Source organism: Coffea arabica, chromosome 2c, assembly GCF_036785885.1.
Source record: "Coffea arabica cultivar ET-39 chromosome 2c, Coffea Arabica ET-39 HiFi, whole genome shotgun sequence".
Taxonomy (NCBI): domain Eukaryota; kingdom Viridiplantae; phylum Streptophyta; class Magnoliopsida; order Gentianales; family Rubiaceae; genus Coffea; species Coffea arabica.
In genome coordinates, this window is record NC_092312.1 from 24,682,366 (window position 1) to 24,709,929 (window position 27,564).

Genomic DNA, 27,564 nt, shown 5'->3' on the forward strand with positions numbered 1-27,564 from the left:
ACTAACATAACCTTCATATCGACAACATGATTGGAACACGCGATTTTTTATGAGGAAGTGACTTGTCCTTATCAATTGAGTCAACTTGTATTGTTACGAGAATCATAGTTACCGGTAATCCGTATAAACTTATTGCACTGGAAATTTGGATTGATGTTTCACAAACAAACTATCAAAAACTTTAAGTTTAGAGAATAAGCTTCGAGATTTTCTTCCATTTCTTGGATTAACCCACCATCCAATTGCAGAACAGAAGAATCTCAAAACACTAATCATATCCTTCGACAAAAACCTTGTGCGGTGAATTATAGGCAAAATTTTTGGTTATTTGATCAGCTTCATCTATGTGACAGTGATTGGAAACAGACATCCACTTCAAATAACACCAATCGTACAGGACAAAGACCGCCAATTGAATTAAAGCCAGTATCTAAATTCCACATAGGGCCTGCGATGTTACCTAATTAAGTTGACAAAAATAAGGTGAACCATCATAAACAAACAAAGGAAAAGACGATTAAAACACGTCTGCTCAGAACTGACTGAGCTGAAGAAACCTTTTTTCTTCATAACATAGCCATTCCAGGTTGCTTGCCAAGGCACTATGGCAGAAGAAGTGAAGCTTTTCAGGACATGGTCCAGCCCGTATGCTTTGAGGATTGTCTGGGCACTGAAGCTTAAGGGGATAGAGTATGAGACCATCTTTGAGGATCTTACCAACAAGAGCCCTTCACTTCTCCAGTATAATCCTACTCATGGAAAGGTGCCCGTGCTCGTGCGTGATGGTAAACCGGTCTGTGAATCTCTTGTGATTCTCGAGTACGTTGACGAGATATGGAAGCATAATCCTCTCCTACCTCAAGATCCTTATGAGAAATCCATGGCACGCTTCTGGGCGAATTTTGGAGATGATAAGGTATGAAAACGTTTGCTAGCTCAAATAGTCTAAATCATTTGCCCTGCAATACAAAATAACACTAAGCATTTCAGCATGTTTGTTCCAGCTTTTGGTCATTTGAAAATATTATGTGATGCTAAACCTTAATTTCAAAGTGTAGCTCATGAAATCAATATGGCAACTTTTCATTGCACATGAGAAAGATCAAGATGTAGCAGCAGTTGCAGCACTGGAGAATCTAAAAATTGTTGAAGAGCAACTAAAAGGAAAGAAATTCTTTCAGGGAGAGACAATTGGGTACCTTGATCTCGCATTTGGTTGGATCGCTAACTTAGTTAGCATTCTAGAAGAAATAATGAGTCTAAAGTTGGTAGATGGAGAGAGATTCCCTCACTTGTCATCCTGGATCCAACATTTCATAGATGCTCCTGTAATTAGAGACTGCTGGCCACCTCGTGACAAAATGATCATCAAGTTCCAAGTTATGCGTGAGAACTATCTTGCAGCAGCAACACCCAAGTGAAGCCGAATCTAGCAAGACTTCCCATAATAAACACCATCCAGCATGATGCCTTCAATCTTGTCAAACAAAAAGGATGTTACATGACATTAGAAGTGCAACTTAGTTGATGAAGCAGCACAATTTCTTGCATTGTAAGATATTTATAGTCACTGGCTACCTTAAGAACAAGGAATCCACAACAAAAGTAGTACATCTATTTCAAGCATCTGCAGTTTGTAACTTCTCCTTGGAATGTTTTATCCCATAAAAAATGTTTCTGCAATGTCACACAAGCGAAAGAAGGAAAGTTACTTGAGCAAGATTGCCCCCAAAATTATAAATTTTAGAAAAGTTCTTTTTATATGTAGCAGGAGGTTAAAACTCATCAACACCATGGTAATGCATCATAAGCTTTAAGCAACACAAATTTGACACATCTTGTGATAATCAAAGGAAATGAATAAACAAATCTTACTTTGTTTTTTTTTGAATTTTCGCAACTTCTTTTAAAATTATACATCATCTTACATGTTCTGAATCGCTTATTAAATGTTGTTATTTCTGGAATTGGTTAAGCGAAATCCCAGCTAACCACTTTGTCAGTCACTTTAATAAAGCAGGGGATTAATTGAACATAAGGAAAGAAGAAAAGTGCGGTAACACTTCCAATAAGGGCACCATATCAATTTCCAAAAGACAAAAGTAAAAAGACTATAATTCAGAGTACAGAATAATTGCATTGGAACGCCCTCAGTTAACCTTTTCTGAAATGGCATTAACCAAACATGCATCAAGATAGTATGAACTTAGACAAAAGCAAATAATCATCTGCAACAGCAAAACAATGCATCTGAGCTTCTTCATTTTCCCAACATACAAATTAGAAAACAAAAGCCTAGTGCTCATCTTGTTTGTACGCGGCATTTGAATTGCAAAAAATACTGCTGTCCATTCTACATTTGCCTGCCCCTAGTATTATGCCAGGCTGCAATCATGTTGTGGATTATTTTCAATTTTAGCCAGAGGAAAAACAAACAAAATACATGTCCTTTTGTCATACTAGTTGTGGGATATTATGCCAGTTATTTCTACTATGACAGGCACTGCAATGGGTGCATTGGATTCTTCCACCTATAATAAGAAGCTCTAAAAAGTAGACAGTAAGGTCTTTTGTCAGGATCTTTTCTTTAGCTATGGATTACCATTATTTTGTAGTCTTTCTTCATGGAGAAGTCAAGAATTGAACTCATGATCTCCAGAACATGGAGCATGCATTGATTCCTTGGGCTATCAACCTCTTTTCCACGAGGACAGACTTTGCCGCCACTAATAACAGCAACAGGGGCTAAAATTAGTCATTGGCACTTTCTGAGAAGGGGCACAAAAGTTATCCACCACCATGTTTTAGTACCTACAGTTTCAAGTAAAGAAATAATTAATTACTTAACAAAATGCATATTCAAACTGGATGTGATATGTTACAAAAACCAAATTATGCGGCAGTTCCAAGAATGCATATTCGAACTGGATATGACATGTTACAAAAACCAAATTATGCGGCTGTAAGGTAAGAAATATACAGAGAAGATTAGAATGTAGGTTCTCTTATTGCTGTTAAAAGTTACTTTAAAACTCATACTCTGTCACAAAATGGCTCAATTTCCTCCCCTCCTATAACCATGGGTGCATAAAGCAAAACCTCTCTCAGCTAACAAACAGAAATGAATATCGTAATCTCTTTCAACCAAGAGATTAGGACCATCAAACTTGAAAACCATACGACGGAGACTGACTAAAGATGCTAAGCAACCAGGCTGAAATAAAAAATATGGGAACATGAACTTATAGACTCTGTAACAGTTTAGCCATCAATACTTTCCATTAAAAAGATAAAACTATTATTTAACTTCAAAACTCTCTCAATATAGGTAGACTTTCAGGTGCCAAGCTCCATTGCTGTAACACCACTTCCAAGGTAAGTGCCATTTTGACAGAAAAACACCTACCTGCTATCATAAGCATCACTAATAGTGCACTAGTTCAATCTACCGGTCATAAAAATGTAAATTTCTTTGGGCAAGGACCTTGTCCATTACTAGTAGCACCTCCAATTCTTAACATACTGTGCAGTAAATTCTAACCTTACAGATTTGGAAGATTGCAGCCTCTTTTCTCTAGTTCCAACTTCCTTGGTGCCAATGGGCACACACATGCTCCAACATCAATCAAGTATAGAACCCAGTTCATTGAATGTTAAGTCCTGGAAATTTTGCAGTTTCTCACATGCGAATGCTGAGGATTTACTACAATTATTATGTACAACAAATGTGCTGTGAATAAAAATAGGAAAAGGAATAAGCTAATCTAATCTTTTTTTTCACAGAGAGCTGTAGCAAACAGACGTAATTCTAATATTGCCCTTCATCAGAATTTATGTATAACAAAACTATCACCAATGATCTCCACAGCTACAAGTTCCATCCTTGAATAAATGAAACCTATTTGCATCTCTGACTAAAATTACTCGTTGCAAGATCTTCGATATATATTTGGTTGCAGTATGTCAATCTCCACAAACACGTAGGTTCTTCATTATTTGCAAAGGGGAACCTGGTTCTGTATTCAACACACCAAATGCAATGGCAAGCCTTTCACTATGCCCGCTAAGCATTTCAACCTTTTCATCATCTTCAACATCATGCAAGGCAAATCTTAGATCAGCCACATAACCTTCCTTGGCCATTAGATCTGAAAGGACAACAAGGAAATCATGCAACTCTTTGTACTGTTCAAAGAACCTGTGTCCGGTGCCAAAAATATAAACCCTATTTTGAATCTCCAACCAACTAAATCCAGGTTGCTTTTTCAGGCCTCTTGCTCTCAAGGATTTTCTTATGATTTTGACTTTATCCCACTTCCCTAAGGCAGCATAAACATTTGATGCTAAAACATGATATCCTGGATCATCTGAATTTAATTCAAGTAGACGTTTTGACACACGTTCAGCAATCTTAATATCTCCACTGGATCGGCAAGCACTAAGCAGAGCTCCCCATATACTTGCATCTGGTTTTTGTGGCATCAAAAGGATGAAATCCTCTGCTTCAGCTAACAGGCCAGATCGAGATAGAAGATCAACCATGCATGCATAATGTTCTTTCCTTGGCTCAATACTATAGTCATTCTTCATTTGGTAAAAGCAATCCCATCCTTCTTGCACCAAACCAGAATGGCTAAATGCAAACAATATGGCAACAAACACAACATGATCAGGAACAATACCAACTTTCTTCATCTTCTGAAAAACTTTTAGAGCTTTCATTCTTTCACCGTACATTCCATATGCAGAGATCAGTGCAGTCCACGATATGACATCCTTTGTTTTCATGAGCTTAAAAACTCTCATGGAGTACCACAAAATTCCACTTTTGGAGTACATTTCAATCACTGCATTCCCAATTGAAACATCTGACTCAAAACCTAGCCTGAAAATGCAGCCATGCAACTCTTTTGCTTGACGTTTGGCACCTAGAAAGGAAAACAGCGTTAAGGTGCTCAACAGGGTAGGTACCTCAAAAGTAATTCCTTTATTCCGCATCCTACTGACCATTCTTAAACCTAAACTACAGTCTTCACAATGACCACAAGCAGCTATAATAGTATTCCATGTCACTACATCCCAAGCTTCCATGTTCTCAAATTGTTCCAAAGAATTGTCCAGTTCTCCAACTTTGGCATACATATCTATGAGTGAGTTACCCACAGTTATGATGGAATCAAATCCTTGCTTTAAGAGAGTGCAATGTAGCTGTGTCGCAAAATATCTGTTAGTAGATTGTGTACACAACGTTAAAAGAATCACATAAGTGATGGAATCAGGCTCCAATTCCATCTTCATCATGTTAAACAGCTCTATTGCTTCCTCATAAAATTCATTTTCAGCATAACCACTAATCATAGAGTTCCAAGACACTAAATCTCTGCTTTTCATACTGTCAAAAACTTCCCTTGAAGCCAATAATTCACCACACTTTGTATACATGTTTATTAGGAGATTGTTAGCTGTTATGTCACCTGTGTATCTATTTTTCACCATGTAGTCATGCACTGATCTTCCGGACTTCAAGTACCTGACATGACCACAAGCTTGCAAAACAGATGAAAGTGTTATTGTATCAGGTTCAAAATCATGCACCATTTGAAAAAGCAACCTGATTGATTCGTCGTACAAGGAAGAATTACAGAACCCACAGATCATAGTATTCCAAGTGACTGTATCTCTAACATCCATCTTATTAAAAACTTTTTCACAATCGACTAACTTATCGAATTTGAAGTACATAGAAAGCAAACCATTACTCACAATGACGTCTCTCATAACACCAATCTTCTCCACTAAACCGTGAATTAGTTGACCCTTCACAACCTCCATTAAACCACCACATGCTGGTAAAACACTCGACACAGTAAAGCAATCCGGTATCAAACCAACCATTCTCAACTTATAAAAGAATTCCAATGCTTCATCCCAATACCCATTTGAACTATACCCAGAAATCAAACTATTCCAGGTAATCAAATCTCTTTTAGACATTCCATCAAACACATTCCTTGCTCTATCCAAGTTATTCAGCCGCGAATACATATCTATCAAAGCATTGCATATATACAAATCTGAACCAAAATCCACCTCTAAAACATGATCATGAACAAGTTTTGCCGTCTCAAAATCCAACAAATTCGCACACGAATTAATAACCGAAGGAAGGGTATAATTATCAGACAATCCTTAATTCCCGCATCAGGGTGTAAAAATCTAGTGCTGCAGAGTATAACCCATTATGGGTCTGTTATGGAATTTCTGGACCTTGTATGGAAGGGTTAACTTTTTCGTATCAATGGTATCAGAGCCAGACAAATAACCCCAACATCCCAGGTTCGAGTCTCATGGGACCCTGCCTCGAAGGAGGGGGAGCCCCGAATTACCAGGCCGATGCCGGCTTCTAAGGAGGGGTGCTTGTTATGGAATTTCTAGGCCTTATATGGAGGGTTAACCTTTTCGTATCAGGGTCATGGCTCCAATGATTGTATTCCACAAATAAACATTCTTTTTATGCGAACTTTGTCCAAAAATCGACAATGAAGCAAGTGGGTCTTTAAATTGGGAGTATTTGGAAATGAGTTTTCCTGAGAACAGTACAGAATTGTGCAGGCCTAATGTAATTATCAAAGAATGGATTCTGCGGAGGTTTCTTTGGTTTGTAGCGGAGGACAATGCATTTGATAGTGAAGCGTAAAAGAAGTCTCGGCTTCTTGAGCTTAAGCTACGCAACTCCCTGGTGTTCATTTGGCATTGCAACAACAACACCGCAGCAACATCAAGTGACCTGGGAGCCACCGAAGAAGGGAGTCATTAAGATAAATAAAGAAGCAGCCATATCAGCTCAGATGATAAGGACAGGGAAAGGGAATCATAGCTAGGAGCTGGACTGAGAAAGTAAAGAAAGCAAAAGGGATTATGGAACCCAGGAGAGGGAGAAAGCAATCGAGGAAGAAGCTCTAGCAGTCAGGACTGCATTAATGATGACCAAAGATGCAGGATGGACTAGAATGGAAGTCCAATCAGACTGTAAATCAGCTGTGGACCAAATCAGGAGGACATCGAGAATTTGAGAAAAGGTTTTTTTAGTTTTTTTTTTTTTTGAGGGAATGAAAAGGTTTTGAGCAATGTAATTTTTCTTTTGTGCATGAGTCAAGAAATGCAAGTAATCATATACTAGTTCAATATACAATCAGGCTAATTAAGGACGTTAGAATGTTGCCCATATGGCTAATGAACATAGCAAATAAAGAAACGAGAGTTGTTGTCCATTTCATAACTAAATCTTGTATTATAAAGTGTTAACATATATAAGGAAAATTTGCTAATTTGATACGCACATTTTCAAGAAAAACTTTTATTGTCATTCGCATTTAAATTCAGCCAAAATAATTTCTCAAATATATTAAAAAAAGTACGCTTATTTGGTTCTAAAGCTCATTTTCGCTTATTTCTCTGATCAAAAACTGCATACCTGCTTCACAATGAAACCTATACAAAAGGAATGGGACAGGGTTCAAGATAAGTTTTGCACCATTTTGTTAGATTGGTGTAATTCTTACTAATATTTGATGTAGTTCCCACTAAACTTAAATACAAACAAAATTCACAATGAAGCCTAAATTGTTTGGATTTACACTAAATTTTATAAAAGCTACAATGAGTGGTTAGAAGTACCTTAAAGGAATTAGTAAACTTCTTTAGTTCTTCAGTTCTTTTTACCAGAGTTTACTATTAAAGAAAGTCAAAAACTTCAGGGGAGCTTTCTTGCTATTTCATTTGGCACCCTTAAACTTTAAAAAAATTTTACTTGGTTCCTCTACTTTAAACTTTTTGTAACATTTGAATTTCATTTCAAAATATAATATTAAAAATCTCATTTTATGAGAGAGAATACAATTTCAATTCAAATTTGTACTTTTCTTGTGCTTAATTATCATAACAGACTAAATGTATCTCTTAATTGATCAATATTGTTCTTTAATGAAACTTTTAAAGTAGATAACAAGATCAAAAAAATTCTTTAATAGTTTTTGTGTCATTGATTTGAACTAGAAATGTTAAATTATTTAAAATTATGAATGACTTATAATACTCTTAAAAATAACTTGCAATAATTTACGACTCTGAGAATATCGTTTTGCATTAGCTTTAAATCGATACAAACAAATTTATATATAATTTTTAGCATGTTATATCTTTTTTACTTTTCAAGCCATCGATTCGAAAAAAATTAGAAAATTAAAAAATATGTAAAAGATTTATAAAACTTCTTAAATTAACTCAAAACACTTTACAGTAAAGAAAATATTATCTTTGTAATATGTAAAAACTTTAATAAATATTTAAATATTAACTTTTGATATTTAAAAAATACACTATATTTTATCTAGTTAGAATAAATCTTCATATATTTTGTTTTTGTTTTTCATTTGATATTAATATAAATCTTCATATCTTTTTTTTTTTGCTTTTCATTTGTGGTAATAAAAAGCAAGACAACAAAATGAGAATATATTTACTCTCCCAAAATTAATTTTTTAATATTCTATTTTAAAATGGGTTGTAAATGATACAAAAAATCTAAAGCAAGGGAGGCAAGTAAAATTTTTTAAACTTTGAAAGTGCCAAGTGAAACTGTCAAAAATAGGTTTCTGAAATTTTCCCATTAAAGAATATATATTCCATTATTAGGAAGGTGTATGATATATGTGAAATTCTCAAATTAGACAAGACAAATTTTATTGGTCATCTGATGGGACAAATTCTTTTAGTCACAAAAGTATGTCAATGCATGATTGTTGTCCCCGTCCCTTCCATTATTATCCTTCCAATAATGTATAGAGAAAAATGCAGTTTTGGTACATAAACTTTGATGCACGAGCGGTTTTAGTTCCCAAAATTTGGACGAAAACAAATTTGGTACCCGAACTTTCAAATTTTGAACACATTAAGTACCCTTGAAGATTTTTTCCCAAATTGTTACCGGAAACAGCCATGTGACTGTCACGTGTAAGCCAAAATGGAATAAAAAAAGGTCAAAATGCAGTTTTGGTACCTAAACTTTGACGCACAAGCGGTTTTAGTCTCCAAATTTTGGACAAAAATAAATTTGGTACCCGAACTTTCAAATTTTGAGCACATTAAGTACCCTTGACGATTTTTTTCCAAATTGTTACCGAAAAAAGCCATATGACAGTCACGTGTCAAGCCATAATTGTATATAAAAAAAAGGCAAAAAAATGTCAAATGCCATTATAATATTAAGTATTAAATTTAAGAACTAATAGCGTAATAAAGAAAAAATCCAAGGACTAAATAACATCACATGAGTCAACAAAACCCAAGAACTGATACAAATGAGCTCCAATTCCAGTACATTAATCTAAGAATTAAGTCACAAAATTTGTCTGGAATTGGAGCTTATTTGTATCAGTTCTTCGATTTTGTTGACTCATGTGATGTTATTTAGTTCTTGAATTTTTTCTTTATTACACTATTAGTCCTTAAATTTAATACTTAGTATTAGAATGGCATTTGACATTTTTGGAGCCTTTTTTTATACAATTGTGGTCGGACAAGTGACTGTCATATAGCTTTTTTCGATAATAATTTGAGAACAAATCGTCAAGGGTACTTAATGTGTTCAAAATTTGAAAGTTCGGGTACCAAATTTGTTTTCGTCAAAAATTTGGGGATTAAAACCGCTCGTGCGTCAAAGTTTAGGTACCAAAACTGCATTTTGGCCTTTTTTAATTTCATTTCGGCCGGACACGTGACTATCACATGGATTTTTCCGGTAACAATTTGGAAAAAATTGTCAAGGGTACTTAATGTGCTCAAAATTTGAAAGTTCGGGTACCAAATTTGTTTTCGTCCAAAATTTGGAGACTAAAACCGCTCGTCCGTCAAAATTTAGGTACCAAAATTACATTTTTCTCGTAATGTATAAGATGTAAGTATTATGTCATTTCAAGCGGACAGGACAAAGACGGCCAATTGAATTAAGGGATAATTGCAGAAAACTCCCCTGAGGTTTTTTGACACTTGCACTGACCTCCCATGTGGTTTGAAAAATTGCATTGACTCCCCTGAACTTATTAATCCTTCGTAAATTCAGTCCAAACAATTAAAATATTATTTTTGGAAGGAAAATTAGAAATTTGTACCAGATTTGCCCTTTGTGCTATATGTCCAATGAATGACAAAATGAGCACTTACCTAATCCATTGAATATTCACACCTATATATGTCATGCTATCATACAAATTTTCAATCACGTGAAAGAATTTTATTTTACATATACCGTATTTTCTTCTAAAAATGAAACGGGTTCTTAGTTTTTAGGTTACTTGGATTTTAATTTAAAAATGTGGAAGAAAATTTTTCTTTTTTGTAAAGAATTGAGCCTTTAAACCAACTAATCAATATTGAGAGGAAAAAAAAATTCAAACATCTTTGACTGTGTGTGTAACTGTTACCACAAAACTAATACAAAAAAATAAATTGGTGCACTAGCTTTATTCTATTCATCGGTCAAAGGTCTAAAAATTAATTTGAGGTTCCCTCCCTAATGAAAAGAAGAAAGGGAAATTGCTACTGAGGAAATCGAAGCCTCACTGCCAGTCATTGTTTTATTTTACCAAAGCAGGAACTATAGTCATCCTATGGCATGAACTATTTCTCGCTAATTGTAGTGGGCTTCTGAAATTGGGCGACAAGTTTGAAAGTCCTTTGCTAGATTATACACTACCAATAAATTTTGTAGTCCTCGCCGAAAGTTTCGTAGCTATTGCTCAAATTTTGTTGCAGTGCATAATATGAAAAGTAAACATTATGTCAAGGGTGCTTCTATGGTCTTAATAAGGTATGGTAATGCTAATTTATTACTTCCTTCATCTCATTAAAAGTGTCATATTTTCGATTTTGGGATGTCTCAAAAGATTTGTCTCAAATCTTTGTACTCTCAAATATTTAATTTTTGTTAAATATAAAACCTACCAGTTTCCCTTCCGTAAAAATATTAATAGAACACTTTTTCAATTTTAGTTTCAAACATTTACGTATTTGACATAAATTAAATGATTCAGAATAAAATGCTCATAAAGAGCCAATACTTTACTCATCTAATGGATAAAAGCCATAAAGAATTAATACTTTAGGGGCAATTTCTTTTTTTTTTAATATTTAATTTATATTAAATAGATAACCTACCGATTTCTTTTTTCCAAGAATATTACTGTAACACTTTTTAAATTTTACTTACAAATATAGATATGTTTATCATAAATTAAATGTTTGAAAGTAAAACACCCATAAAGAGTCGGTACTTTAAATAGGTAATACGTATTTGCCCATAAACTACACCACTTAAAGTTTATTAATTGTTAATTGATTTGTAGTACTTTGTAATTCATTGGACATGTAGCACAAAGGACAAATCTGGTACAAAATTCTAATTTCCCTCCCTAAAATAATATTTCAATCGTTTGGACTGAATTTGCAAAGGATTAGTAAGTTCAAGGGAGGTCAGTGCAATTTTTCAAACCACAGGGGAGGTCAGTACAAGTGTCAGAAACCTCAGGGGAGGTTTCTACAATTATCCCTTGAATTAAAGCCAGCATCCAAATTCCACACAGGGCCTGCAATGCTACCTAATTACGTTGACAAAAATAAGGTGAACCACCATAAGCAAACAAAAGAGAAGACGATTAAAACAGGTCTGCTCAGAACCGATTGAGCTGAAGAAACCTTTTTTCTACATAACATAGCCATTCCAGGTTGCTTGCCAAGGCACTATGGCAGAAGAAGTGAAGCTTTTCAGGACATGGTCCAGCGGATATGCTTTGAGGATTGTCTGGGCACTGAAGCTTAAGGGGATAGAGTATGAGACCATCTTTGAGGATCTTACCAACAAGAGCCCTTCACTTCTCCAGTATAATCCTATTCATGGAAAGGTGCCCGTGCTCGTGCATGATGGTAAACCAGTCTGTGAATCTCTTGTGATTCTCGAGTACGTTGACGAGACATGGAAGCATAATCCTCTCCTACCTCAAGATCCTTATGAGAAATCCATGGCACGATTCTGGGCGAATTTTGGAGATGATAAGGTATGAAAACGTTTGCTAGCTCAAATAGTTTAAATCATTTGCCCTGCAATACAAAATAACATTAAGCATATCAGCATGTTTGTTCCAGCTTTTGGTCAATTGAAAATATTATGTGATGCTTAACCTTAATTTCCAAGTGTAGCTCATGAAATCAATATGGCAACTTTTCATTGCACGTGAGAAAGATCAAGATGTAGCAGCAGTAGAAGCACTGGAGAATCTAAAACTTGTTGAAGAGCAACTAAAAGGAAAGAAATTCTTTCACGGGGAGACTATTGGATACCTTGATCTCGCATTTGGTTGGTTCGCTGACTTCGTTAGCATTCTAGAAGAAATAATGAGTCTAAAGTTGGTAGATGGAGAGAGATTCCCTCACTTGTCATCCTGGATCCAACATTTCATGGATGCTCCTGTAATCAGAGACTGCTGGCCACCTCGAGACAAAATGATCATCAAGTACCAAGTTATGCGCGAGAAGTATCTTGCAGCAGCAACACCCAAGTGAAGCTGAATCTAGCAGACTTTAAACACCATCCAGCATGGTGCCTTCAATCTTGTCAAACAAAAAAATGGATTTTACATGACATTAGAAGTGCAACTTAATTGATGAAGCAGCACAATTTCTTGCATTGTAAGATATTTATGGTCACTGGCTACCTTAAGAACAAGGAATCCACAACAAAAGTAGTACATCTATTTCAAGCATCTGCAGTTTGTAACTTCTCCTTGGAATGTTTTATCCCATAAAAAATGTTTCTGCAATGTCACACAAGTGAAAGAAGGAAAGTTACTTGAGCAAGATTGCCCCCAAAATTATAAATTTTAGAAAAGTTCTTTTTATATGTAGCACGAGGTTAAAACTCATCAACGCCATGGTAATGCATTATAAGCTTTAAGCAAAACAAATTTGACACATCTTGTGATAATCAAAGGACATGAATAAACACATCTTACTTTTTTTTTTTTGAATTTTCGCAACTTCTTTTAAAATTATACATCATCTTACATGTTCTGAATCACTTATTAAATGTTGTTATTTCTGGAATTGGTTAAGCGAAATCCCAGCTAACCACTTTGTCAGTCACTTTAATAAAGCAGGGGATTTAATTGAACATAAGGAAAGAAGAAAAGTGCAGTAACACTTCCAATAAGGGCACCATATCAATTTCCAAAAGACAAAAGTAAAAAGACTATAATTCAGAGTACAGAATAATTGCATTGGAACACCCTCAGTTAACCTTTTCTGAAATGGCATTAACCAAACATGCATCAAGATAGTATGAACTTAGACAAAAGCAAATAATCATCTGCAACAGCAAAACAATGCATCTGAGCTTCTTCATTTTCCCAACATACAAATTAGAAAACAAAAGCCTAGTGCTCATCTTGTTTGTACGCAGCATTTGAATTGCAAAAAATACTGCTGTCCATTCTACATTTGCCTGCCCCTAGTATTATGCCAGGCTGCAATCATGTTGTGGATTATTTTCAATTTTAGCCAGAGGAAAAACAAACAAAATACATGTCCTTTTGTCATACTAGTTGTGGGATATTATGCCAGTTATTTCTACTATGACAGGCACTGCAATGGGTGCATTGGATTCTTCCACCTATAATAAGAAGCTCTAAAAAGTAGACAGTAAGGTCTTTTGTCAGGATCTTTTCTTTAGCTATGGATTACCATTATTTTGTAGTCTTTCTTCATGGAGAAGTCAAGAATTGAACTCATGATCTCCAGAACATGGAGCATGCATTGATTCCTTGGGCTATCAACCTCTTTTCCACGAGGACAGACTTTGCCGCCACTAATAACAGCAACAGGGGCTAAAATTAGTCATTGGCACTTTCTGAGAAGGGGCACAAAAGTTATCCACCACCATGTTTTAATACCTACAGTTTCAAGTAAAGAAATAATTAATTACTTAACAAAATGCATATTCAAACTGGATGTGACATGTTACAAAAACCAAATTATGCGGCAGTTCCAGGAATGCATATTCGAACTGGATATGGCATGTTACAAAAACCAAATTATGCGGCTGTAAGGTAAGAAATATACAGAGAAGATTAGAATGTAGGTTCTCTTATTGCTGTTAAAAGTTACTTTAAAACTCATACTCTGTCACAAAGTAGCTCAATTTCCTCCCCTCCTATAACCATGGGTGCATAAAGCAAAACCTCTCTCAGCTAACAAACAGAAATGAATATCGTAATCTCTTTCAACCAAGAGATTAGGACCATCAAACTTGAAAACCATACGACGGAGACTGACTAAAGATGCTAAGCTACCAGGCTGAAATAAAAAATATGGGAACATGAACTTATAGACTCTGTAACAGTTTAGCCATCAATACTTTCCATTAAAAAGATAAAACTATTATTTAACTTCAATTCTCTCTCAATATAGGTAGACTTTCAGGTGCCAAGCTCCATTGCTGTAACACCACTTCCAAGGTAAGTGCCATTTTGACAGAAAAACACCTACCTGCTATCATAAGCATCACTAATAGTGCACTAGTTCAATCTACCGGTCATAAAAATGTAAATTTCTTTGGGCAAGGACCTTGTCCATTACTAGTAGCACCTCCAATTCTTAACATACTGTGCAGTAAATTCTAACCTTACAGATTTGGAAGATTGCAGCCTCTTTTCTCTAGTTCCAACTTCCTTGGTGCCAATGGGCACACACATGCTCCAACATCAATCAAGTATAGAACCCAGTTCATTGAATGTTAAGTCCTGGAAATTTTGCAGTTTCTCACATGCGAATGCTGAGGATTTACAACAATTATTATGTACAACAAATGTGCTGTGAATAAAAATAGGAAAAGGAATAAGCTAATCTAATCTTTTTTTTCACAGAGAGCTGTAGCAAACAGACGTAATTCTAATATTGCCCTTCATCAGAATTTATGTATAACAAAACTATCACCAATGATCTCCACAGCTACAAGTTCCATCCTTGAATAAATGAAACCTATTTGCATCTCTGACTAAAATTACTCGTTGCAAGATCTTCGATATATATTTGGTTGCAGTATGGCAATCTCCACAAACACGTAGGTTCTTCATTATTTGCAAAGGGGAACCAGGTTCTGTATTCAACACACCAAATGCAATGGCAAGCCTTTCACTATGCCCGCTAAGCATTTCAACCTTTTCATCATCTTCAACATCATGCAAGGCAAATCTTAGATCAGCCACATAACCTTCCTTGGCCATTAGATCTGAAAGGACAACAAGGAAATCATGCAACTCTTTTTACTGTTCAAAGAACCTGTGTCCGGTGCCAAAAATATAAACCCTATTTTGAATCTCCAACCAACTAAATCCAGGTTGCTTTTTCAGGCCTCTCGCTCTCAAGGATTTTCTTATCATTTTGACTTTATCCCACTTCCCTAAGGCAGCATAAACATTTGATGCTAAAACATGATATCCTGGATCATCTGAATTTAATTCAAGTAGACGTTTTGACACACGTTCAGCAATCTTAATATCTCCACTGGATCGGCAAGCACTAAGCAGAGCTCCCCATATACTTGCATCTGGTTTTTGTGGCATCAAAAGGATGAAATCCTCTGCTTCAGCTAACAGGCCAGATCGAGATAGAAGATCAACCATGCATGCATAATGTTCTTTCCTTGGCTCAATACTATAGTCATTCTTCATTTGGTAAAAGCAATCCCATCCTTCTTGCACCAAACCAGAATGGCTAAATGCAAACAATATGGCAACAAACACAACATGATCAGGGGCTAAATGCAAACAATATGGCAACAAACACAACATGATCAGGAGCAATACCAACTTTCTTCATCCTCTGAAAAACTTTTAGAGCTTTCATTCCTTCACCGTACATTCCATATGCAGAGATCAGTGCAGTCCACGATATGACATCCTTTGTTTTCATAAGCTTAAAAACTCTCATGGAGTACCACAAAATTCCACTTTTGGAGTACATTTCAATCACTGCATTGCCAATTGAAACATCTGACTCAAAACCTAGCCTGAAAATGCAGCCATGCAACTCATTAGCTTGACGTTTGGCACCTAGAAAGGAACACAACGGTAAGGTGCTCAACAGGGTAGGTACCTCAAAAGTAATTCCTTCATTCCGCATTCTACTAATCATTCTTAAACCTAAACTACAGTCTTCGCAATGACCACAAGCAGCTATAATAGTATTCCATGTCTCTTCGCAATGACCACAAGCAGCTATAATAGTGTTCCATGTCACTACATCCCGAGCTTCCATGTTCTCAAATTGTTCCAAAGAATTGTCCAGTTCTCCAACTTTGGCATACATATCTATGAGTGAGTTACCCACAGTTATGATGGAATCAAATCCTTGCTTTAAGAGAGTGCAATGTAGCTGTGTCGCAAAATATCTGTTACTAGATTGTGTACACAATGTTAAAAGAATCACATAAGTGATGGAATCAGGCTCCAATTCCATCTTCATCATGTTGAAAAGCTCTATTGCTTCCTCATAAAATTCATTTCAGCATAACCACTAATCATAGAGTTCCAAGACACTAAATCTCTACTTTTCATACTGTCAAAAACTTCCCTTGAAGCCAATAATTCACCGCACTTCGTATACATGTTTATTAGGAGATTGTTAGCTGTTACGTCACCTGTGTATCCATTTTTCACCATGTAATCATGCACTGATCTTCCGGACTTCAAGTCCCTGACATGACCACAAGCTTGCAAAACAGATGAAAGTGTTATTGTATCAGGTTCAAAATCATGCACCATTTGAAAAAACAACCTGATTGATTCTTCATACAAGGAAGAATGAAAGAACCCACAGATCATAGTATTCCAAGTGACTGTATCTCTAACATCCATCTTATTAAAAAATTTTTCACAATCGACTAACTTATCAAATTTAAAGTACAAAGAAAGCAAACCATTACTCACAATGACGTCTCTCATAACACCAATCTTCTCCACTAAACCGTGAATTAGTTGACCCTTCACAACCTCCATTAAGCCACCACATGCTGGTAAAACACTCGACACAGTAAAGCAATCCGGTATCAAACCAACCATTCTCAACTTATAAAAGAATTCCAATGCTTCATCCCAATACCCATTTGAACTATACCCAGAAATCAAACTATTCCAGGTAATCAAATCTCTTTTAGACATTCCATTAAACACATTCCTTGTTCTATCCAAGTTATTCAGCCGCGAATACATATCTATCAAAGCATTGCATATATACAAATCTGAACCAAAATCCACCTCTAAAACATGATCATGAACAAGTTTTGCCGTCTCAAAATCCAACAAATTCGCACACGAATTAATAACCGAAGGATGGGTATAATTATCAGGCACAATCCTTAATTCCCGCATCAGGGTGTAAAAATCTAGTGCTGCAGAGTATAACCCATTATGGGTCTGTTATGGAATTTTTGGACCTTGTATGGAAGGGTTAACCTTTTCGTATCAATGGTATCAGAGCCAGACAAATAACCCCAACATCCCAGGTTGGAGTCTCATGGGACTCTGCCTCGAAGGAGGGGGAGCCCCGAATTACCAGGCCGATGCCGGCCTCTAAGGAGGGGTGCTTGTTATGGAATTTTTAGGCCTTGTACGGAGGGGTTAACCTTTTCGTATCAGGGTCATGGCTCCAATGATTGTATTCCACAAATAAACATTCTTTTTATGCGAACTTTGTCCAAAAATCGACAATGAAGCAAGTGGGCCTTTAAATTGGGAGTATTTGGAAATGAGTTTTCCTGAGAACAGTACAGAATTGTGCAGGCCTAATGTAATTATCAAAGAATGGATTCTGCGGAGGTTTCTTTGGTTTGTAGCGGAGGACAATGCACTTGATAGTGAAGTGTAAAAGAAGTCTCGGCTTCTTGCGCTTAAGCTACACAACTTCCTGGTGTTCATTTGGCATTGCAACAGCAACACCGCAGGAACGACATCAAGTGACCTGGGAGCCACCGAAGAAGGGAGTCATTAAGATAAATAAAGAAGCAGCCATATCAGCTCAGATGATAAGGACAGGGAAAGGGAATCATAGCTAGGAGCTGGACTGAGAAAATAATGAAAGCAAAAGGGATTATGGAACACGAGAGGGAGAAAGTAATCGAGGAAGAAGCTCTAGCAGTAAGGACTGCAATAATGATGACCAAGGATGCAGGATGGACTAGAATGGAAGTCCAATCAGACTGTAAATCAGCTGTGGACCAAATCAGGAGGACATCGAGAATTTGAGAAAAGGTTTTTTTAGTTTTTTTTTTTTTTTTGAGGGAATGAAAAGGTTTTGAGCAATGTAATTTTTCTTTTGTGCATGGGTCACGAAATGCAAGTAACCATACACTAGTTCAGTATGCAATCAGACTAGTTAAGGACATAGAATGTTGCCCGGATGGCTAATTAACATAGCAAATAAAGAAATGTGGGTAGTTGTCCATTTCATAACTAAATCTTGTATTATTAAGTGTTAACATATATAAGGAAAATTTGCTAATTTGATACCCACATTTTCAAGAAAAACTTTTATTGTCCTTCACATTCAAATTCAGCCAAAATAATCTCTCAAATATATTTTAAAAAAAAAGTACGCCTATTTGGTTCTAAAGCCCATTTTCGCTTATTTCTCCAGTCAAAAACTGCATGCTTGCTTCACAATGAAACCTATAGAAAAGGAATGGGACAGGATTCAGATAAGTTTTGCACCATTTTGTTCGATTGGTGTAATTCTTACTATATTTGATGTAGTTCCCACTAAACTTGAATACAAACAAAATTCACAATGAAACCTAAATTGTTTGCATTTACACTAAATTTTATAAAAACTACAATGAGTACTGGTTGAAAGTACCTTAAAGGAATTAGTGAACTTCTTCAGTTCTTCGCTTCTTCTTAGCAGAGTTTACTATTAAAGAAGGTCAAAAATTTCAGAGGAGGTTTCCTGCTATTTCATTCGGCACCTTTAAAATTTAAAAAATTTTACTTGGTTCCTCTACTTTAAACTTTTTTGTAACTTTTGAAATCCATTTCAAAATATAATATTAAAAATCTTATTTTTCGAGAAAGGATACAATTTCAATCCAAATTTGTATTTTTCTTGTGCTTAATTATCATAACAGACTAAATTTATCTCTTAATTTTTCTTAATTGATCGATATTGTTCTGTAATGAAACTTTAAAATTCTTTAATAGATAACAGATCAAAAAATTTCTTTAATATTTTTGTGTCATTGATTTGAACAAGAAATGTTAAATTATTTAAAATTATGAATGACTTATAATACTCTTAAAAATAACTTGCAATAATTTACGACTCTAAGAATATCGTTTTGCATTAGCTTTAAATCAATACAAACAAATTTATATATAATTTTTAGCATGTTATATCCTTTTTACTTTTCAAGCCATCGATTCGAAAAAAATTAGAAAATTAAAAAATATGTAAAAGATTTATAAAACTTCTTAAATTAACTCAAAACACTTTACAGTAAAGAAAATATTATCTTTGTAATCTGTAAAAACTTTAATAAACATTTAAATATTAACTTTTAATATTTAAAAAACACACTATATTTTATCCAGTTAGAATAAATCTTCATATATATTTTTTTTGTTTTTCATTTGTTATTAATATAAATCTTCATATCTTTTGTTTTTGTTTTTGTTTTTCATTTGTGGTAATAAAAAGTAAGACAACAAAATGAGAATATATTTACTCTCCCCAAATTAATTTTTTAATATTCTATTTTAAAATGGGTTGTAAATGATACAAAAAATCTAAAGCAAGGGAGGCAAGTAAAATTTTTTAAAGTTTGAAAGTGTCAAAAATAGGTTTCTGAAATTATCCTATTAAAGAATATATATTCCATTATTAGGAAGGTGTGTGCATCTATAGATGTGAAATTCTCAAATTAGACAGGACAAATTTTATTGGTCATCTGATGGGACAAATTCAGAAGTAGGTCAATGCATGATTGTTGTCCTGGTCCCCTTCCAATTACCTGCTTATACTTGTATAAAATACTTGGTTGTTTTTTTTTTTTTTTTTACCAAGTCCAAAGACTTTTCTAAGTTAGAACTCAACCCTTAATCCACACGAAACCACAAAACCGACCAAATATGGCCAATTGAAATAATGTATAAGATGTGCGTATTATGTCATTTCAATCGTACAGGACAAAGACGGCCAATTGAATTAAAGCCAGCATCTAAATTCCGCATAGGGCCTGCGATGCTACCTAACTAAGTTGACAAAAATAAGGTGAAAACACGTCTGCTCACAGACTAGTTTATGAAAAACAGGGGAATCCAAACAAAGCCTAGCCATTCCAGGTTGCTTGCCAAGGCACTATGGCAGAAGAAGTGAAGCTTTTCAGGACATGGTCCAGCCGATATTCTTGGAGGATTGTCTGGGCACTGAAGCTTAAAGGGATAGAGTATGAGACCATCTTTGAGGATCTTACCAACAAGAGCCCTTCACTTCTCCAGTATAATCCTATTCATGGAAAGGTGCCCGTGCTCGTGCACGATGGTAAACCAGTCTGTGAATCTCTTGTGATTCTCGAGTACGTTGACGAGACATGGAAGCATAATCCTCTCCTACCTCAAGATCCTTATGAGAAATCCATGGCACGCTTCTGGGCGAATTTTGGAGATGATAAGGTATGAAAACGTTTGCTAGCTCAAATAGTCTAAATCATTTGCCCTGCAGTACAATATAACACTAAGCATTTCAGCATGTTTGTTCCAGCTTTTGGTCATTTGAAAATATTATGTGATGCTAAACCTTAATTTCCAAGTGCAGCTCATGAAATCAATATCGCAACTTTTCATTGCACATGAGAAAGATCAAGAGGTAGCGGCAGTTGCAGCACTGGAGAATCTAAAACTTGTTGAAGAGCAACTAAAAGGAAAGAAATTCTTTCACGGGGAGACAATTGGGTACCTTGATCTCGCATTTGGTTGGATCGCTAACTTAGTTAGCATTCTTGAAGAAATAATGAGTCTAAAGTTGGTAGATGGAGAGAGATTCCCTCACTTGTCATCCTGGATCCAACATTTCATGGATGCTCCGGTAATCAGAGACTGCTGGCCACCTCGAGACAAAATGATCATCAAGTACCAAGTTATGCGCGAGAAGTATCTTGCAGCAGCAACACCCAAGTGAAGCTGAATGTAGCAGACTTCCCATAAAAAACACCATCCAGCATGGTGCCTTCAATCTTGTCAAACAAAAAAATGGATTTTACATGACATTAGAAGTGCAACTTAATTGATGAAGCAGCACAATTTCTTGCATTGTAAGATATTTATAGTCACTGGCTACCTTAAGAACAAGGAATCCACAACAAAAGTAGTACATCTATTTCAAGCATCTGCAGTTTGTAACTTCTCCTTGGAATGTTTTATCCCATAAAAAATGTTTCTGCAATGTCACACAAGCGAAAGAAGGAAAGTTACTTGAGCAAGATTGCCCCCAAAATTATAAATTTTAGAAAAGTTCTTTTTATATGTAGCAGGAGGTTAAAACTCATCAACACCATGGTAATGCATCATAAGCTTTAAGCAAAACAAATTTGACACATCTTGTGATAATCAAAGGAAATGAATAAACAAATCTTACTTTTTTTTTTTTGAATTTTCGCAACTTCTTTTAAAATTATACATCATCTTACATGTTCTGAATCGCTTATTAAATGTTGTTATTTCTGGAATTGGTTAAGCGAAATCCCAGCTAACCACTTTGTCAGTCACTTTAATAAAGCAGGGGATTTAATTGAACATAAGGAAAGAAGAAAAGTGCGGTAACACTTCCAATAAGGACACCATATCATTTTCCAAAAGAAAAAAGAAAAAAGACTATAATTCAGAGTACAAAATAATTGCATTGGAACACCCTCAGTTAACCTTTTCTGAAATGGCATTAAGCAAACATGCATCAAGATAGTATGAACTTAGACAAAAGCGAATAATCATCTGCAACAGCAAAACAATGCATCTGAGCTTCTCCATTTTCCCTTCATACAAATTAGAAAACAAAAGCCTAGTGCTTATCTTGTTTGTACACAGCATTTGAATTGCAAAAAATACTGCTGTCCATTCTACATTTGCCTGCCCCTAGTAATATGCCAGGCTGCAATCATGTTGTGGATTATTTTCATTTTAGCCAGAGAAAAATAAGCAAAATACATGTCCTTTTGCCATACTAGTTGTGGGATATTATATGCAAGTTATTTCTACTACCCTGACTGGCACTACAATGGGTGCATTGGATTCTTCCACCTATAATGAGAAGCTCTAAAAAGTAGACAGTTAGGGCTTTTGTCAGGATCTTTTCTTTAGCTATGGAGTACCATTATTTTCTAGTCTTTCTTCGTGGAGATGTCAAGAATTGAACTCATGATCTCCAGAACATTGAGCATGCATTGAATCCCAAGGCTATCAACCTCTTTTCCACCAGGACAGACATTGCCACCACTGATAACAGCAATAGGGGGTAAAATTAGTCATTGGCACTTTCTGAGAAGGGGTACAAAAGTTATCCATCGCCATGTTTTAGTACCTGCAGTTTCAAGTAAAGAAATAATTAATTACTTAACAAAATGCATATTCAAACTGGATGTGACATGTTACAAAAACCAAATTATGCAGCTGTATATGACATGAATGCGGTTCCAAGAATGCATATTCAAACTGGATATGACAAGTTACAAAAACCAAATTATGCGGCTGTAAGGTAAGAAATATACAGAGAAGATTAGAATGTAACTTCTCTTGGCCCTATTGCTGATTAAAAGTTACTTTAAAACTCATACTCTGTCACAAAGTAGCTCAATTTCCTCCACTCCTATAACCATGGGTGCATAAAGCAAAACCTCTCTCAGCTAACAAACAGAAATGAATATCGTAATCTCTTTCAACCAAGAGATTAGGACCATCAAACTTGAAAACCATACGAGGGAGACAGACTAAAGATGCTAAGCTACCAGGCTGAAATAAAAAATATGGGAACACGAACTTATAGACTCTGTGACAGTTTAGCCATCAATACTTTCCATTAAAAAGATAAAACTATTATTTAACTTCAAAACTCTCTCAAAATAGGTAGACTTTCGGGTGCCAAGCTCCAATGCTGTAACACCACTTCCAAGGTAAGTGCCATTTTGACAGAAAAACACCTACCTGCTATCATAAGCATCACTAATAGTGCACTAGTTCAATCTACCGGTCATAGAAACATGAAAAATGTAAATTTCTTTGGGCAAGGACCTTGTCCATTACTAGTAGCACCTCCAATTCTTAACATACTGTGCAGTAAATTCTAACCTTACAGATTTGGAAGATTGCAGGCTCTTTTCTCTGGTTCCAACTTCCTTGGTGCCACTGGGCACACACATGCTCCAACATCAATCAAGTATAGAACCCAGTTCATTGAATGTTAACAAGACTATCACCAATGATCTCCACAGCTACAAGTTCCATCCTTGAATAAATGAAACCTATTTGCATCTCTGACTAAAATTACTCGTTGCAAGATCTTAGATATATATTTGGTTGCAGTATGGCAATCTCCACAAACACGTAGGTTCTTCATTATTTGCAAAGGGGAACCTGGTTCTGTATTCAACACACCAAATGCAATGGCAAGCCTTTCACTATGCCCACAAAGCATTTCAACCTTTTCATCATCTTCAACATCATGCAAAGCAAATCTTAGATCAGCCACATAACCTTCCTTGGCCATTAGATCTGAAAGGACAACAAGGAAATCATGCACCTCTTTGTACCGTTCAAAGAACATGTGTCCGGTGCCAAAAATATAAACCCTATTTTGAATCTCCAACCAACTAAATCCAGGTTGCTTTTTCAGACCTCTTGCTCTCAAGGATTTTCTTATCATTTTCACTTTATCCCACTTCCCTAAGGCAGCATAAACATTTGATGCTAAAACATGATATCCTGGATCATCTGAATTTAATTCAAGTAGACGTTTTGACACACGTTCAGCAATCTTAATATCTCCACTGGATCGGCAAGCACTAAGCAGAGCTCCCCATATACTTGCATCTGGTTTTTGTGGCATCGAAAGGATGAAATCCTCTGCTTCAGCTAGCAGGCCAGATCGAGATAGAAGATCAACCATGCATGCATAATGTTCTTTCCTTGGCTCAATACTATAGTCATTCTTCATTTGGTAAAAGCAATCCCATCCTTCTTGCACCAAACCAGAATGGCTACATGCAAACAATATGGCAACAAACACAACATGATCAGGAACAATACCAACTTTCTTCATCTTCTGAAAAACTTTTAGAGCTTTCATTCCTTCACCGTACATTCCATATGCAGAGATCAGTGCAGTCCACGATATGACATCCTTTGTTTTCATGAGCTTAAAAACTCTCATGGAGTACCACAAAATTCCACTTTTGGAGTACATTTCAATCACTGCATTCCCAATTGAAACATCTGACTCAAAACCTAGCCTGAAAATGCAGCCATGCAACTCTTTTGCTTGACGTTTGGCACCTAGAAAGGAACACAGCGTTAAGGTGCTCAACAGGGTAGGTACCTCAAAAGTAATTCCTTTATTCTGCATCCTACTGATCATTCTTAAACCTAAACTACAGTCTTCACAATGACCACAAGCAGCTATAATAGTATTCCATGTCACTACATCCCGAGCTTCCATGTTCTCAAATTGTTCCAAAGAATTGTCCAGTTCTCCAACTTTGGCATACATATCTATGAGTGAGTTACCCACAGTTATGATGGAATCAAATCCTTGCTTTAAGAGAGTGCAATGTAGCTGTGTTGCAAAATATCTGTTAGTAGATTGTGTACACAACGTTAAAAGAATCACATAAGTGATGGAATCAGGCTCCAATTCCATCTTCATCATGTTAAACAGCTCTATTGCTTCCTCATAAAATTCATTTTCAGTATAACCACTAATCATAGAGTTCCAAGACACTAAATCTCTGCTTTTCATACTGTCAAAAACTTCCCTTGAAGCCAATAATTCACCACACTTCGTATACATGTTTATTAGGAGATTGTTAGCTGTTATGTCACCTGTGCATCTATTTTGCACCATGTAGTCATGCACTGATCTTCCGGACTTCAAGTCCCTGACATGACCACAAGCTTGCAAAACAGATGAAAGTGTTATTGTATCAGGTTCAAAATCATGCACCATTTGAAAAAACAACCTGATTGAGTCGTCGTACAAGGAAGAATTAAAGAACCCACAGATCATAGTATTCCAAGTGACTGTATCTCTAACATCCATCTTATTAAAAACTTTTTCACAATCGACTAACTTATCGAATTTGAAGTACATAGAAAGCAAACCATTACTCACAATGACGTCTCTCATAACACCAATCTTCTCCACTAAGCCATGAATTAGTTGACCCTCCACAACCTCCATTAAGCCACTACATGCTGGTAAAACACTCGACACAGTAAAGCAATCCGGTAGCAAACCAACCATTCTCAACTTGTAAAAGAATTCCAATGCTTCATCCCAATACCCATTTGAACTATACCCAGAAATCAAACTATTCCAGGTAATCAAATCTCTTTTAGACATTCCATCAAACACATTCCTTGCTCTATCCAAGTTATTCAGCCGCGAATACATATCTATCAAAGCATTGCATATATACAAATCTGAACCAAAACCCACCTCTAAAACATGATCATGAACAAGTTTTGCCGTCTCAAAATCCAACAAATTCGCACACGAATTAATAACCGAAGGAAGGGTATAATTATCAGGCACCATCCTTAATTCCCGCATCTGGGTGTAAAAATCTAGTGCTGTAGAGTATAATCCATTATGGGTCATGGCTCTAATGATTGTATTCCACAAATAAACATTCTTTTTTTGCGAACTTTGTCCAAAAATCGACAATGAAGCAAGTGGGTCTTTAAATTGGGAGTATTTGGAAATGAGTTTTCCTGAGAACAGTACAGAATTGTGCAGGCCTAATGTAATTATCAAAGAATGGATTCTGCGGAGGTTTCTTTGGTTTGTAGCGGAGGACAATGCATTTGATAGTGGAGTGTAAAAGAAGTCTCGGCTTCTTGCGCTTAAGCTACACAACTCCCTGGTGTTCATTTGGCATTGTAACAACAACACCGCAGCAACATCAAGTGACCTGGGAGCCACCGAAGAAGGGACTCATTAAGATAAATAAAGAAGCAGCCATATCAGCTCAGATGATAAGGACAGGGAAAGGGAATCATAGCTAGGAGCTGGACTGAGAAAGTAATGAAAGCAAAACGAACCCAAGAGAGGGAGAAAGCAATCGAGGAAAAGCTCTAGCAGTAAGGACTGCATTAATGATGACCAAAGATGCAGGATGGACTAGAATGGAAGTCCAATCAGACTGTAAATCAGTTGTGGACCAAATGAGGATGGCATCGAGAATTTGAGAAAAGGTTTTTTAGTTTTTTTCTTTTTTTGAGTGAACGAGAAAAAGTTTTGAGCAATATAATTTTTCTTTTGTGCATGGGTCAAGTGGTTTGTTTGCATTGTGTTTTATTTGGAATATTTTTACTGTAGCACTTTTTGTAATGTGATGTGTGTGAGATAAAAAGGTAATTGGAAATATAAAAAGGTGTATTGAAAATTATAATGATGATGTAAGCAGATAAAATTGGGGAAATAAAACATAATCCAAAAGAAATGCAAGTAACTATATGCTAGTTGAATATGCAATCAGGCTAATTAACTATTAAGGACATGGAATGTTGCCCGTGCCGCTAATGTACATAGCAAAGAGAGAAATGAGGGTAGTTGTCCATTTCTGTAACTAAATCTTGTATTATTAAGTATTAACATATATAAAGAAAATTTGCTAATTTGATCCCCCACATTTTCAAGAAAAACTTTTATTATTCTTCGTATTCAAAATCAACCAAAAGAATCCATCAAATATATAAAAAAAAGTACGTCTATTTGGTTCTAAAACTCATTTTCGCTTATTTCTCTGAACAAAAACTGCATACCTGCTTCACGTGCTCACCTCTGTGAGCATGGCTTATGCTTGCAATTATGGATAAATGAGGGAAGGGTGCATTTTTGGGCCAGGGTGCATTTTTGGGCCAGAAAAATGAGATTTGGAACCAAACAGGAAGACTTTTTCATATTTGAGGGATTATTTTGGCTAATTTTGAATGTGGAGGACAAAAAAAGTTTTCTGCAAAAATATGAGACTTTTTCATATTTGAGGGATTATTTTGGCTAATTTTGAATGTGGAGGACAAAAAAAGTTTTCTGCAAAAATATGAGGGATCAAATTGGCCAATTTCCCTATGTATAAAATGTTGCGTTTGTAGGGGAAAAAGAATTGGCATCCTGAAAAGTTACCATAAGAAGTTAGAATGGAGGGTAAGGTTGACCGACCACTACAATGATAGAAAGGAAAAATCATTTAAAACATCT

At 35.8% G+C, this 27,564-nt stretch overlaps 4 protein-coding genes, 1 long non-coding RNA gene and 2 pseudogenes across 7 annotated transcripts; 3 read left to right on the top strand and 4 right to left on the bottom strand.

Moving 5' to 3' along the window:
- Window positions 1-436: 436 nt before the first annotated feature.
- LOC113727032 (glutathione transferase GST 23-like) lies at window positions 437-1,720 on the top strand. The gene is made up of 2 exons (XM_027250993.2): window positions 437-916; window positions 1,059-1,720. The coding sequence occupies exons 1-2, from the start codon at window positions 605-607 to the stop codon at window positions 1,419-1,421; spliced, it is 675 nt and encodes a 224-aa protein (XP_027106794.1). The 5' UTR covers window positions 437-604; the 3' UTR covers window positions 1,422-1,720.
- LOC113727033 (pentatricopeptide repeat-containing protein At3g03580-like) lies at window positions 1,618-7,208 on the bottom strand (annotated as a pseudogene).
- Window positions 7,209-11,663: 4,455 nt separating this feature from the next.
- LOC113727031 (glutathione transferase GST 23-like) lies at window positions 11,664-12,872 on the top strand. Its single transcript, XM_027250992.2, has 2 exons — window positions 11,664-12,110; window positions 12,253-12,872. The coding sequence occupies exons 1-2, from the start codon at window positions 11,799-11,801 to the stop codon at window positions 12,613-12,615; spliced, it is 675 nt and encodes a 224-aa protein (XP_027106793.1). The 5' UTR covers window positions 11,664-11,798; the 3' UTR covers window positions 12,616-12,872.
- On the bottom strand, window positions 12,807-13,929 carry LOC140035254 (uncharacterized). The gene is made up of 2 exons (XR_011839251.1): window positions 13,792-13,929; window positions 12,807-12,866 (listed from the first exon to the last, which is right to left on the bottom strand). It is a non-coding gene; the product is annotated as an uncharacterized lncRNA (long non-coding RNA).
- Window positions 13,930-14,944: 1,015 nt separating this feature from the next.
- On the bottom strand, window positions 14,945-18,125 carry LOC113727034 (pentatricopeptide repeat-containing protein At3g03580-like; annotated as a pseudogene).
- A 2,102-nt stretch (window positions 18,126-20,227) lies between these two features.
- LOC113727029 (pentatricopeptide repeat-containing protein At3g03580-like) lies at window positions 20,228-26,595 on the bottom strand. Of its 3 annotated transcripts, XM_072075457.1 has the most exons (5): window positions 23,436-26,595; window positions 22,463-22,671; window positions 21,436-21,534; window positions 21,055-21,331; window positions 20,228-20,814 (listed from the first exon to the last, which is right to left on the bottom strand). In XM_072075457.1, the coding sequence occupies exon 1, from the start codon at window positions 26,233-26,235 to the stop codon at window positions 23,560-23,562; it is 2,676 nt and encodes an 891-aa protein (XP_071931558.1). In that variant the 5' UTR covers window positions 26,236-26,595; the 3' UTR covers window positions 20,228-20,814; window positions 21,055-21,331; window positions 21,436-21,534; window positions 22,463-22,671; window positions 23,436-23,559. The 3 variants fall into 3 exon arrangements, with proteins under 3 accessions (XP_071931558.1, XP_027106789.1, XP_071931557.1); XM_027250988.2 differs by lacking the exon at window positions 21,436-21,534; XM_072075456.1 differs by having other exon boundaries at window positions 21,055-21,534.
- Window positions 20,460-21,483, top strand: LOC113727030 (glutathione transferase GST 23-like). The gene is made up of 2 exons (XM_027250989.2): window positions 20,460-20,771; window positions 20,914-21,483. The coding sequence occupies exons 1-2, from the start codon at window positions 20,460-20,462 to the stop codon at window positions 21,274-21,276; spliced, it is 675 nt and encodes a 224-aa protein (XP_027106790.1). The 3' UTR covers window positions 21,277-21,483.
- Window positions 26,596-27,564: the final 969 nt, after the last annotated feature.